The sequence below is a fragment of the Scyliorhinus torazame genome, chromosome 7 (genome assembly GCF_047496885.1).
Source record: "Scyliorhinus torazame isolate Kashiwa2021f chromosome 7, sScyTor2.1, whole genome shotgun sequence".
Lineage (NCBI taxonomy): Eukaryota > Metazoa > Chordata > Chondrichthyes > Carcharhiniformes > Scyliorhinidae > Scyliorhinus > Scyliorhinus torazame.
In genome coordinates, this window is record NC_092713.1 from 206516647 (window position 1) to 206529681 (window position 13035).

The 13035-nt window shown below is 48.9% G+C and overlaps 1 protein-coding gene across 2 annotated transcripts in view; it reads left to right on the top strand.

Moving 5' to 3' along the window:
- kdm3b (lysine (K)-specific demethylase 3B) overlaps positions 1–13035 on the top strand; it is a 215795-nt gene that overhangs the window by 176984 nt on the left and 25776 nt on the right. For both annotated transcript variants that reach the window (XM_072512004.1, XM_072512005.1), the window contains exons 20-21: positions 11504–11594; positions 12005–12135. In XM_072512004.1, coding sequence (XP_072368105.1) covers positions 11504–11594; positions 12005–12135 — 222 coding nt within the window. The remainder of the gene's footprint in view (positions 1–11503; positions 11595–12004; positions 12136–13035) is intronic.

The window sequence follows — 13035 nt, forward strand, 5'->3', positions numbered from 1 at the left end:
GTTGGACTGTCCACATATTGTTTTAAGAAGCCCTCCTGGATGCTCCTTACAAACTCCGCCCCGTCTAAGCCCCTGGCACTAAGTGAGTCCCAGTCAATATTGGGAAAGTTGAAGTCTCCCATCACCACAACCCTGTTGTTTTTACTCTTTTCCAAAATCTGTCTACCTATCTGCTCCTCTATCTCCCGCTGGCTGTTGGGAGGCCTATAGTAAACCCCCAACATTGTGACTGCACCCTCCTTATTCCTGATCTCTACCCATATAGCCTCACTGCCCTCTGAGGTGTCCTCCCACAGTACAGCTGTGATATTCTCCCTAACCAATAGTGCAACTCCGCCACCCCTTTTACATCCCCCTCTATCCCGCCTGAAACATCTAAATCCTGGAACGTTTAGCTGCCAATCCTGCCCTTCCCTCAACCAGGCCTCTGTAATGGCAACAACATCATAGTTCCAAGTACTAATCCAAGATCTAAGTTCATCTGCCCTACCCGTAATACTTCTTGCATTAAAACATATGCACTTCAGGCCACCAGACCCGCTGTGTTCAGCAACTTCTCCCTGTCTGCTCTGCCTCAGAGCCCCACTGTCCCTATTCCCTAGTTCTCCCTCAATGCTCTCACCTTCTGACCTATTGCTCCCGTGCCCACCCCCCTGCCATACTAGTTTAAACCCTCCCGTGTGACACTAGCAAACCTCGCAGCCAGGATATTTATGCCTCTCCAGTTTAGATGCAACCCGTCCTTCTTATATAGATCACACCCGCCCCGGAAGAGCTCCCAGTGGTCCAGATGACGGAAACCCTCCCTCCTACACCAGCTGTTTAGCCACGTGTTTAGCTGCTCTATCTTCCTATTTCTAGCCTCACTGGCACGTGGCACAGGGAGTAATCCCGAGATTACAATCCTAGACGTCCTGTCTTTTAACTTTCTGCCTAGCTCCCTGAACTCCTGCTGCAGGACCTCATGCCCCTTCCTGCCTATGTCGTTAGTACCAATATGTACAACGACTTCTGCCTGTTTGCCCTCCCCCTTCAGGATGCCCTCTACCCGTTCGGAGACATCCTGGACCCTGGCACCAGGGAGGCAACATACCATCCTGGAGTCTCTTTCACGTCCACAGAAGCGCCTATCTGTGCCCCTGACTATAGAGTCCCCTATTACTATTGCTCTTCTGCGCTTTGACCCTCCCTTCTGAACATCAGAGCCAGCCGTGATGCCACTGCTCTGGCTGCTGCTGTTTTCCCCTGATAGGCTATCCCCCCGACAGTATCCAAAGGGGTATACCTGTTCAAGAGGGGGACAACCACAGGGGATTCCTGCACTGACTGCCTGCCCTTTCTGGTGGTCACCCATTTCTCTGCCTGCACCTTGGGTGTGGCCACATTTATATAACTGCGATCTATGACGTTTTCCGCCACCTGCATGCTCCTAAGTGCATCCAATTGCTGCTCCAACCGAACCATGCGGTCTGTGAGGAGCTCCTGTTGGGTGCACTTTCTGCAGATGAAGCCATCCGGGACGCTGGAAGTCTTGAGAGTTAAACTCAAGTGACTTGTATTCAGAAGTTGGTCCTAAGATGCTGCACAATTCTGAGTGTAAAGCAGATGTTTTAAAGTCAGTGGGGAAGTCTTGTGTTGCTTGTTGGGCACATCTTGTCAGATGGTGGGATAGCTTTTATAAACGAGTAACTCTTTAGCATGAAGGCCTAAAGAATCTTAGCCCAGGTACAACACTAAAACGCATCTCAGAGATCTCACTTGAGCGATTGTTTTCCAGAGACTTCTAAACCACTTGCAGTAAGGCACAGCAATGAGTGAAGCAACTTTAATAATAAACATTGTCGGGGGAAAAAGTTAATATTCAGTCCGAGATCATCATCTTACCTTTCAGCTCAGTCTTCATTAATACAAAAGAACCTATTAAAGATTCTGACAAGTATGTTATCAAATAGTTCATAAAACATACACATTTAGTGATTATAAATACGTTTTAAATGTCAGGACAGATTATAAAAACCACGCTGTCAGCTGGAAACATCAAATCAGTAGTTAGATAATGCTTTAATTTCCCAATGCCATATTCAACAGGACCAAGGTAGCAAATTCAATCTGTAACCATATTGTACCTATGAATATATTTTGCACTTATAGTAATACTGCCTCTAACTCGAGATCATGAAAGGAACTTGAGGATGGCTCTAATTATACAAATGTTCTGTGCAATAACTTACTCAACTGTCATTAAAGTGATGACTCCTCAGTAGCATGAATTAGAATTCTCACAATCTTTAAATTAGAAATATGCATTGATATTAAAGCTAAAATTCATCTTATGTCTGTTTTGTCAAAAAAAATTTCAATTCATTGGTCTGTCTCGCCTTAGAATATTGACTATGTATGATACTGATTCTATGATTGATTCCTGTCCTGCAATAGATAATGGTATAATAACTTGTGTGTTGAGATTGGTTAGTTTTTTTTGGGGGGGGGGGTTGTTATTGTACTGGTTTGAGGGGGATGGCGGCGTAGACCTGGAGCCGATACGAGGTGGGGCCCAGTCAAATGTCGTTGCAGACAGGATATGGCTGGTTGGGGGGTGGGGGGGGGGGGGGGGGGGGGTTGCAGGGGCCCCCAATCAGGCAGCTTACATGGGACATGAGGGGGTTAAATGGGCCAGTTAAAAGATCCCGGGTGTTTGCCCATCTAAGGAGTTTTAAGGCGGATGTGGTCTTCCAGGAGACACATCTGAAAGTTCGAGATCAGACAAGGCCGCGGAAAGGGTTGGTGGGGCAAGTGTTCCACTCAGGTTTTGACACAAGGGCGAGGGGGATGGCGGTGCTGATCAGTAGAAGCGTGACCTTTTCTGTGGCTAGTATTTTGGTGGACTCGGGGAAGATATGTAATCGTGAGTGGGGTGTTGCCGGATATTCAGGTGGTCTTGGTGAACATACACTTGCCAAACTGGGACAATACGGACTTTAACAAAAGGGTACTGGCGGCCATCCCCAAATGTGACTCTTATCAGTTAATCATTTAAAGAGACTTTAATTGCATGTTTGTCCCCAGGCTAGATGAGGTTGAGCCCCAAATCCTTTACAGCATCTGGGGTGACTAAGGTGTTGCGAGTGACGGGGTACTTGGCCATAGTAATGTTAGATCATGCCCCACACGATGTGGATATACAATTGGTGTCGGGCCGCTTTCGGAGACCCCTGTTCAGGTTGTACACGGTGCTTCTAGCGGATGAATGGTTTTGAGAGATTTTGCTTCTGCAATTGAAAATTATGTGGATTTTAATAAGAATGAGGAGGTTTCTCCTTCCACGTTTTGGGAAACACTGAAGGCAGTCATCGGGCGGAGATAATTTCACTTAAGGCCCATAGAAATAAGTGTGATACGGTGGATTCCATCCTTGAAGTGGACCGTCAATACTCTGCTGCCCCAATGGCGGACCTGTTAGCAGAGAGGAAGAAGCTACAGATGGAGTTTGAGTTGGTGTCGACAGGGAAGATGACGAGCCAGTTTTGTCATTCAAGAGGGATATTTTCTGAGTACGGAGAGAAGGCCAGCTGTTTATTGGCTTGCCAATTGAGACATCAGGCAGCCTCACGGGTAGTTGTTGGGTGGGCGATTCCCTGTGGAATTTTATAAATTCGACTAGGAGGCATATGTTTAGGGTGCGGGGGGCAAAGTTTAAAGGAGATGTACGAGGCAAGTTTGTTTACACAGCGGGTGATGGTGTGAGCCTGGAACTCGCTGCCGGGGGAGGTAGGGGAAGCAGATATGATAGTGACTTTTAAGGGGAGTCTTGACAAAAACATGAATAGGATGGGAATAGAGGGATATGGTCCACGGAAGGTAGGGCGTTTTAGTTCAGAAGGGCAGCATAGTCAGTGCAGGCTTGGAGGGCCGAAGAGCCTGCTCATGTGTTGTAATTTTCTTTGTTCTTTGTGTTGGACGTGTTTAATGATTCTCTGTCCCGGGGAATGTTACCAGCCACACTGGCGAAGGCATTGATTTCCCTGATCTTGAAAAAGGATAATGATCCCAAGGAATGTGGATCATATAGGCCCATCTCTCCGTTGAATGCAGATGCACAGTTTTTTAAAAAAATATGTTTTATTGAAATTTTTTTCCCAAACAACAATTTTTCCCCTCTTACAAAGCAAACGCACCAATAACAATACAGAAATTTTTAACAATACACAAGTAACAAAACCCCTTTATCTTTGACCTAAACTAAACTAACCCCCCTCTCCCCTCCCCCTTCCCCCTGGGTTGCTGCTGCTGGTCATCTGTCTTCCCTCTAACGTTCCCCTAGGTAGTCGAGAAATGGCTGCCACTGCCTGGTGAACCCTTGAGCCGATCCTCTCAGGGCAAACTTTATCTGCTCCAGTTTAATGAACCCCGCCATATCATTTACCCAGGCCTCCAGTCCGGGGGGTTTCGCCTCCTTCCACATGAGTAGGATCCTGCGCCGGGCTACTAGGGACGCAAAGGCCACAACGTCGGCCTCTTTCGCCTCCTGCACTCCCGGCTCTTCCGCAACTCCAAATAGAGCTAACCCCCAGCCTGGTTTGACCCGGGCCTTCACCACCCGCGAAATCACTCCCGTCACTCCCTTCCAATACCCTTCCAGTGCCGGGCACGCCCAAAACACATGTGCGTGGTTTGCCGGGCTCCCGCCGCACTTCCCACATTTGTACTCCACTCCAAAGAACCTGCTCAATCTTGCTCCCGTTATGTGTGCTCTATGTAGCGCCTTAAATTGAATCAGGCTAAGCCTGGTGCATGAGGAAGAGGAATTTACCCTGCTTAGGGCATCAGCCCACATACCCTCCTCTATCTCCTCCCCTAGTTCTTCTTCCCACTTTCCTTTTAGTTCGCCCACCGACTCCTCCCCCTCTTCCCTCATCTCTCGGTAAATCTCTGACACCTTGCCCTCTCCGACCCACACCCCTGAAAGCACCCTGTCCTGTATCCCCTGTGTCGGGAGCAACGGAAATTCCCTCACCTGTTGTCAAGATATATATGCCCTCACCTGCATATATATCTCAAGAAATTTCCCCGGGGCAACTTATACTTTTCCTCCAATGCTCCCAAGCTCGCAAAAGTCCCATCTATAAATAAATCTCCCACCCTCCTAATTCCCAACTGGTATCAGCTCTGAAATCCTCCATCCATTCTTCCTGGGGCGAACCTATGGTTGTTCCTGATTGGGGACCCCACCAGGGCTCCCCGCACCCCTCTCTGTCGCCTCCACTGTCCCCAGATATTCAATGTTGCCGCCACCACCGGGTTTGTGGTAAACATTTTAGGTGAGATCGGTAGCGGCACCGTCACCAGCGCCTCTAAACTCGTCCCTTTACAGGACTTTCTCTCCAGTCTTTTCCACGCCACTCCCTCACCCTCCATCATCCATTTACGTATCATTGCCACATTGGCGGCCCAATAGTAATCGCCCAAGTTCGGTAGTGCCAATCCTCCTCTGTCCCTACTACGCTGAAGGAACCCCCTCCTTACTCTCGGAACTTTCCCTGCCCACACGAAGCTCGTGATGCTCCTGTCTATTTTATTAAAAAAGGTCTTGGTGATTAGTATAGGGAGACATTGAAATACAAATAAGAACCTCGGGAGGACCATCATCTTAATTGCTTGCACCCTGCCCGCCAGCGATAGAGGCTGCATGTCCCACCTCTTGAAGTCCTCCTCCATTTGTTCTACCAACCGTGTCAGATTAAGTCTGTGCAAGGTTCCCCAGCTCCTAGTGATCTGAATCCCCAGGTATCGGAAGTTTCTTTCCACTTTCCTTAGAGGCAAGCCTTCTATGTCTCTACTCTGGTCCCCTGGATGTATCACAAATAATTCACTCTTCCCCATGTTTAGCCTATACCCCGAGAAATCCCCGAACCCCCTCAAAATTCGCATAACCTCTATCATCCCCCCCGCTGGGTCCGACACGTATAACAATAGGTCATCCGCGTATAACGAGACTCGGTGTTCTTCTCCCCCTCTAATCACCCCTCTCCATTTCCTGGAGTCTCTCAACGCCATGGCCAGAGGTTCAATTGCCAACGCGAACAACAATGGAGACAACGGGCATCCCTGTCTTGTTCCCCTATATAGCCGGAAATACTCCGATCTATGTCGACCTGTAACTACGCTTGCCATTGGAGCCCCATAAAGAAGTCTAACCCAGCTAATAAACCCGTTCCCAAACCCAAACCTCCTTAACACTTCCCATAAATACTCCCACTCCACCCTATCAAATGCCTTCTCTGCGTCCATTGCCGCCACTATCTCTGCCTCCCCCTCCACTGGGGGCATCATTATCACCCCTAATAGTCGTCGCACGTTAACATTCAGTTGTCTCCCTTTTACGAACCCTGTCTGGTCTTCGTGCACCACCCCCGGGACACAGTCCTCTATCCTCGATGCCAGTACCTTTGCCAACAATTTGGCGTCCACGTTCAATAATGAAATGGGTCTATAGGACCCGCACTGCAACAGATCTTTATCCCTCTTCAAAATTAACGATATCGTCGCCTCCGACATCTTCGGGGGTAGAGTCCCCCCTTTCCTGGCCTCATTGAACGTCCTCACCATCAACGGGGCCAACAAGTCCACATATTTTCTGTAATACTCCACCGGGAACCCGTCTGGTCCTGGGGCCTTCCCTGCTTGCATGCTTCCCAGTCCCTTAATAACCTCGTCCACCCCAATCGGTGCCCCCAGGCCTACCACCCCCCGCTCCCCCACTTTCGGGAACCTCAATTGGTCCAGGAACTGCCGCATCCTCTCCTCTCCCTCTGCGGGTTGAGACCTATACAGTTCCTCATAGAAGGTCTTGAACACCTCATTTATCTTTCCTGCCCTTCGCACCGTGTCTCCCCTTTCGTCTCTAATTCCTCCTATTTCCCTCGCTGCTGCCCTCTTTCACAATTGATGAGCCAACAGGCGACTAGCCTTTTCCCCATATTCATACCTCCTCCCCTGTGCCTTCCTCCACAGTGCCTCCGCCTTTCTGGTGGTCAGAAGGTCAAATTCCGTCTGGAGTCGTCTCCTCTCCCTGTACAATTCCTCCTCCGGGATCTCTGCAAATTCCCTATCCACCCTTAAAATCTCCCCCAGTAATCTTTCCCTTTCCTTGGCCTCTGTTTTCCTTTTGTGGGCCCCAATGGAGATCAGCTCTCCTCTGACCACCGCTTTTGTGCTTCCCATACCACTCCCACAGGGACCTCGCTGTCGTCATTGACCTCCAGGTATCTCTCAATACACCCCCGCACTCTTGCACACACTCCCTCATCCGCCATCAGTCCCACATCTAATCGCCAGAGTGTTCTCTGCTCCCTTTCCTCTCCTAATTCCAGGTCCACCCAATGTGGGGCATGATCCGAAACCGCTATGGCTGAGTCCTCAGCTTCTTCCACCCTAGAGATCAACGACCTTCCCAAAACAAAAAAATCTATCCGGGAGTACACTTTATGGACATGGGAGAAGAAGGAAAACTCCCTAGCCCTAGGTCTAAGAAATCGCCATGGATCCACTCCCCCCATTTGGTCCATAAACCCCTTAAGTACCTTGGCCGCTGCCGGCCTTCTTCCGGTCCTTGAGCTGGATCTATCTAGCCCCGGGTCCAGCACTGTATTGAAGTCCCCTCCTAAAATCAAGTTTCCTACCTCCAGGTCCGGTATACGCCCCAGCATCCGTCTCATAAATCCCGCATCGTCCCAGTTTGGGGCATACACATTAACCAACACGACCTCCATTCCCTCCAGCCTGCCACTCACCATTACATATCTACCTCCGCTATCTGCTACGATGTTCTTTGCTTCAAATGCTACCCGTTTCCCCACCAAAATGGCCACCTCTCTATTCTTTGCGTCCAGTCCTGAGTGGAACACCTGTCCCACCCATCTTTTCCTTAGCCTAACTTGGTGGTCCGCCACCTTTAGGTGCGTCTCTTGGAGCATAACCACGTCTGCCCTTAGTCCTTTCAAATGCGCAAGCACTCGGGCCCTTTTTATCGGTCCGTTCAGGCCTCTCACGTTCCACGTAATCAGCCTCACTAGGGGGCTACCTGCCCCCCTCCCGTGTCGACTAGCCATTACCTTCTCTAGGCCAGTCCCATATCCCGCCTCCGCGCTCCCGCTCGCTCCCCCAGCGTCGCACACCATCCCCGCCCACCCACTCTTTAGCCATTTCCTTTTGGATTTCCGCAGCAGCAACCCAGTTGTGTCGTCCCCCCCTCCCCATCCCCGCTAGATCTCTTTCTAGCATGATTGCTCCCCCCATATTACTTCCGTAAGTCAGCTGACTTCAACTGACCCCGGCTACTCCTGCTCACTCCTCGACCCCCCCGTGTGGGGAACTCCCATCCGCCTTGCGCCTGTCTTCCCGCCTTATTCTTTCTGGCGCGGGAACATCCCTTTACCTGACCCGCCTCTTATGGCGCAGCTCCCTTTCCCCTCCCACTCCCCTTCCCCATTCTCCAACTATGTCCCGTCTTTCCCCCCTCACCGGCGCCCACATTTCCCCAATGTCTCCCCCCTTCCCAATTTACTTCTCAATTAACTTCAACCATAACATTAACAATAACATTTCCTGCAGCATCAGTCCCTCAGTTCCGATCCAATTTCTCTTCTTTGATGAAGGTCCATGCTTCCTCCGCCGTCTCGAAATAATGGTGTCTCTCCTGAAACGTGACCCATAGTCTTGCCGGCTGCAGCATCCCGAACTTCACCTTCCTTTTATGCAACACCTCTTTGGCTCAGTTGAAGCTCGCCCTCCTTCTCGCCACCTCCGCACTCCAATCCTGGTATACCCGTACCACTGCATTCTCCCATCTGCTACTCCGCACCTTTTTAGCCCATCTCAGGACCTCTTCTCTATCCTTAAGGCGGTAAAATCGCACGATTATCGCCCTGGGTGGTTCTCCCGCTTTTGGTCTTCTCGCCGGAATCCGATTTGCCCACTCCACCTCCAAGGGGCCCGTAGGGGCCTCAGCACCCATCAGTGAGCTCAGCATCGTACTTGCGTACGCTCCACAGTCCACTCCTTCCACACCCTCAGGGAGACCCAGTATCCGAAGGTTCTTCCTTCGCGCTCCATTTTCTAGGGCTTCGATCCTTTCAGTACACTTTTTATGAAGTGCCTCGTGCGTCTGTGTCTTAACCGCCAGGCCCAGGATCTCGTCCTCAATATCTGTCACCTTCTGCTCCACCACGCGGAGCTCTGTCTCCTGGGTCTTTAATGTCTCCTTGAGCCCCTCAATTGCCTGTAGCAACGGGGTCAGCACCTCCCTCTTCAGCAGCTCCACGCACCGTCTCACAACTTCATACTGCTCAGGCCCCCATGTCGCCTGCGCTTTCTCCGCCGCCATCTTGTACTTCTCTCTTTCTGACCCTTTGGTCGACGATTCCTCGCGCTGCAGCCGCCGCCGCCGGTTTTTTCCTCCTTCGTTTGGGGGGGACTCCCTTCTCACACACCCCACACCGGGTTGCGTCGTCGAAAAATTCCCTGTTGGGGCTCTTAAAAGAGCCCGAAGGTCCGTCGGAGCTGGAGCCGCCGAAGCGTGCGGCTAGCTAGGCATCACCGCAACCGGAAGTCCCTTCAGTGGCCTTGATGAGGTTTTTTCACAGTTGTTCCCTCTGCTGCTGGAATTCACCTTTGATACAGGCCCTCAGGTCAGCTTGCAGCTTTAAGCTTGCCCTTCCCCCGCCTGCATGCTGGAAGAGGCCCTGTTTATCCTGCAGTTGCAGCCAAATCTTTTACTGTTTCTGCCGTGTCTGGCAACCCAGAGACATACCCTTCCTGGGGGACACTGTCGGGGGAATATTGCAGCCTTCTTCCCACACCGGGAAATGTCAAACAAATGCCGTGGGGGCCCTGTAAAAGAGCCCAAAAGTCCGTTCCAAGCAGGAGCTGCCGAATATGCGACCTAGCTCTGCATAGCCGCACCCGGAAGTCCGCAGATGCACAGTTGCTGGCATGATTGGGCCTCGTTATATAAGTTGAACCTGGCCAGCCTGGTCGAGGGTAATGAAGGCAGTCTTGAAGAGGTGGGGTGCCCTCCCGTTGTCTTTGGCGCAAAGGGTGCAGATGGTAAGATGAACATTCTTCCGTGGGTGGGGGGGAGCGCGGCGCCGGGGCAGGAGTGCGGCGCCGGGGGGGGGAGCACCTGTTACTGCTCCTCTTCTGTTCTCTTCAGCTTGGTTCCCTTCGAGTCCAGTGGTAACAGCCTCCCTAGGAATATGGAGTCAATTCAGACAGCACTTTAAATTAGGGTTAATGTTGCTACTGGCGCCGATCTGTGAGAACCATAGGTTTGTACCGGCTGGGGTGGACTTGACGCATAGGATCTGTGAGAGGGTCGAGAGGTTCAGAGATTTGTTCGTGGAGGGTAGGTTTGCTGAGCTGGAGGAGTTAGCAGAGAAGTATAAACTCCCAAGAGGGCATTTGCAGGTGCAAAACTTTGTACGGGACTCTTTTTGTTTCCTGGGTTGCGGCACCTTCACTTATGATCAAGGTGTTGTCCCTTGATGAGATTGGGGATGGGAAGATATCAGACATAGATGGACAGATGGTGGTGATGGAAAAGGCTTCGCTGGAGGAAGTAAAGAGGAAATGGGAGGAAGAGTTAGCTTTGGTTTGGGGAATTTGAGGGGGTTGCGGTGGAGCGAGACTTTGCATCAGGTTAACTACATCTTGTGTGCGAGATCAAATTTAATACCATTTAATGTGTGCATAGGGTTCACTTGACCAGGGCACATATGAGTGGGTTCTTCCCAGAGGTAGAGTATAGATGTGAGCGTTGTTCAAGGGACCAGCAAACCACTCGCACATGTTTTTCTTGCCCTAAGCTGGTTAAGTTCTGGATTTCCTTCTTTGAAACAATGTTGGAGATTTTGGGAGAGTGGAGCCGGCGATCTTTGGAATGTCAAACTTGCTAGGGTTGCAGGAGGGGAGGAAGACTGTATATCTTGACCTTAGACTCTCTAATAGCCCAGAGGCGTGTCTTGCTCGGATAGAGGACACCGCGCGCCGCTTCAGGTGTCGGAGTAGTTGGGGAATTTGTCTGGGATTTGTCGGAATTCCTGCATTTGGAAAAAACTAAGTACGCCATGAGGGAATCGGAGGAGGGATTTACTTGAGGTGGATGCCGTTCATTGCCTTCTTTAAGGAGCTGGTTGTCGTTTGCAAATAAAAGGGGATGGGGGAGGGGAGGGTTAAACCAGATTAGGTGGAGCTGTGTTGGGAGGATATTTTTATTAAAATTGTATACATTTGCTAGACTATTCTGAATGTGATAATTGAAAAAAAATTTGGAATACATTTTTTTTCTTCTTTTAAGTGATTGTGTTATCCTCCTGAATAAGGGAGATCATACCTACAGCAGATATTCAAACTGTTTCATACATATAAACAGGTAAATGTTTGATGGAACTGTGACAACTAATTAAAATTCCTGGAGTCCAATTTGAATTGTGCTTTTGTGCCACAGAGCGCTTGAAGTCTGAAGGAGGGCAACCAATGGTTTTGAAGCTCAAAGACTGGCCTCCAGGTGAAGACTTCAGGGACATGATGCCAACCAGGTAATAAAATTTATACCCATGCCAACATCTTCAGACTCTTACATAAAATATGCAAACGGTTATCCTCTTCTAGGGAGAGGCAGTGGCATAGTGGTATTGTCACTGGACTAATAAACCAGAAACCAGGGGCAATGCTCTGGGGACCCGGGTTCGAATCCCGCCACCGCAGGTGGTGAAATTTGAATTCAATAAAAAAAATCTGGAATTAAAAGTCTAATGATGACCATGAAACCATTAATGATTGTCATTAAAACCCATTTAGGGAAGGAAACCTGCCGTCCTTACCTGGCCTGACCTACACCCACAGCAATGTGGTTGACTCTTAACTGCCCCCCTCATGGGCAATTAGGAATGGGCAATAAATGCTGGCCCAGCATTTAAAATAAATTTTAAAAATTCTTGTTTTGCAGGTTTGATGATTTGATGAATAACCTCCCTCTACCTGAATACACAAAAAGAGATGGAAGGTTAAACCTGGCTTCAAGACTCCCGAACTATTTTGTGCGACCTGACCTAGGACCAAAGATGTACAATGCCTATGGTGAGTATTATGAATTGTATTGATCATTTCCTTCTGTTTACCACAGGTCTGTCAACATTTTAATTCCTGGCCTTCCACAAACTTAGTTTAAATTTTTGTGTGTGCATCCTTGTAAAGGACTACAGGTTCTGATCCGTGCCTGGAATTTCAGTGTATCAACAGAATTCTTCCATTTCTTATCATGTAAAATCACTGATCCGAGCAAAATCTTTTGAATCCAGACAGAAACTACTTGCATGGTATTTTGCCTAATGCATTCTACTAAATTGTAATATTTAACTCGTGGGTATTGTGTTATGAATATAGCCTCGTGTTTTGTGCATGTTTTAATTCATTTTTCGACCTTGGAAGAGAAGTTTCTGCTGTTCCCAGGAATCTAGCAGGCAGTGATTCACTCAGATGTAAATGATGGACACAAAATATTGTCTAAGAAGGATGGGTAAGCTAAGAATAAAATCCAACATGCCAGAACTTGCACTCCCATTGTCTCTGATAAAGTAAGCCGCATGTTTCTGCATGTTTCTGTCTTGTGAAACTTATTGGCGGAGTATTTCAATTGTGAATGGAAACCCAACATGGGATGATACAGAAAAATACATGACATCCAAAGTACTATAGACTCCATTCTTCTCAGTCAGTGGAATGAAGCTGCTTAATAGAGATTTACATTTTGTTTGATGAACATCTTATCTTTTCATTCTGTTATGGTGCAGAGCTGCAGAAGCTTCTTCTAAAAATTAGCTTTTTAGGTAATGTTGCCCTAAATTTAATATGGAGGCATCTACCTGAATCCACTACTTAAAAGTTGATGGAGAATTGTTTAGTACCAGTCGGTTTTATAGATGTGGTGTGTTTTATCTTCCACAGCCATCTTGTCTCCTCTGAATATTTTAACTGGGG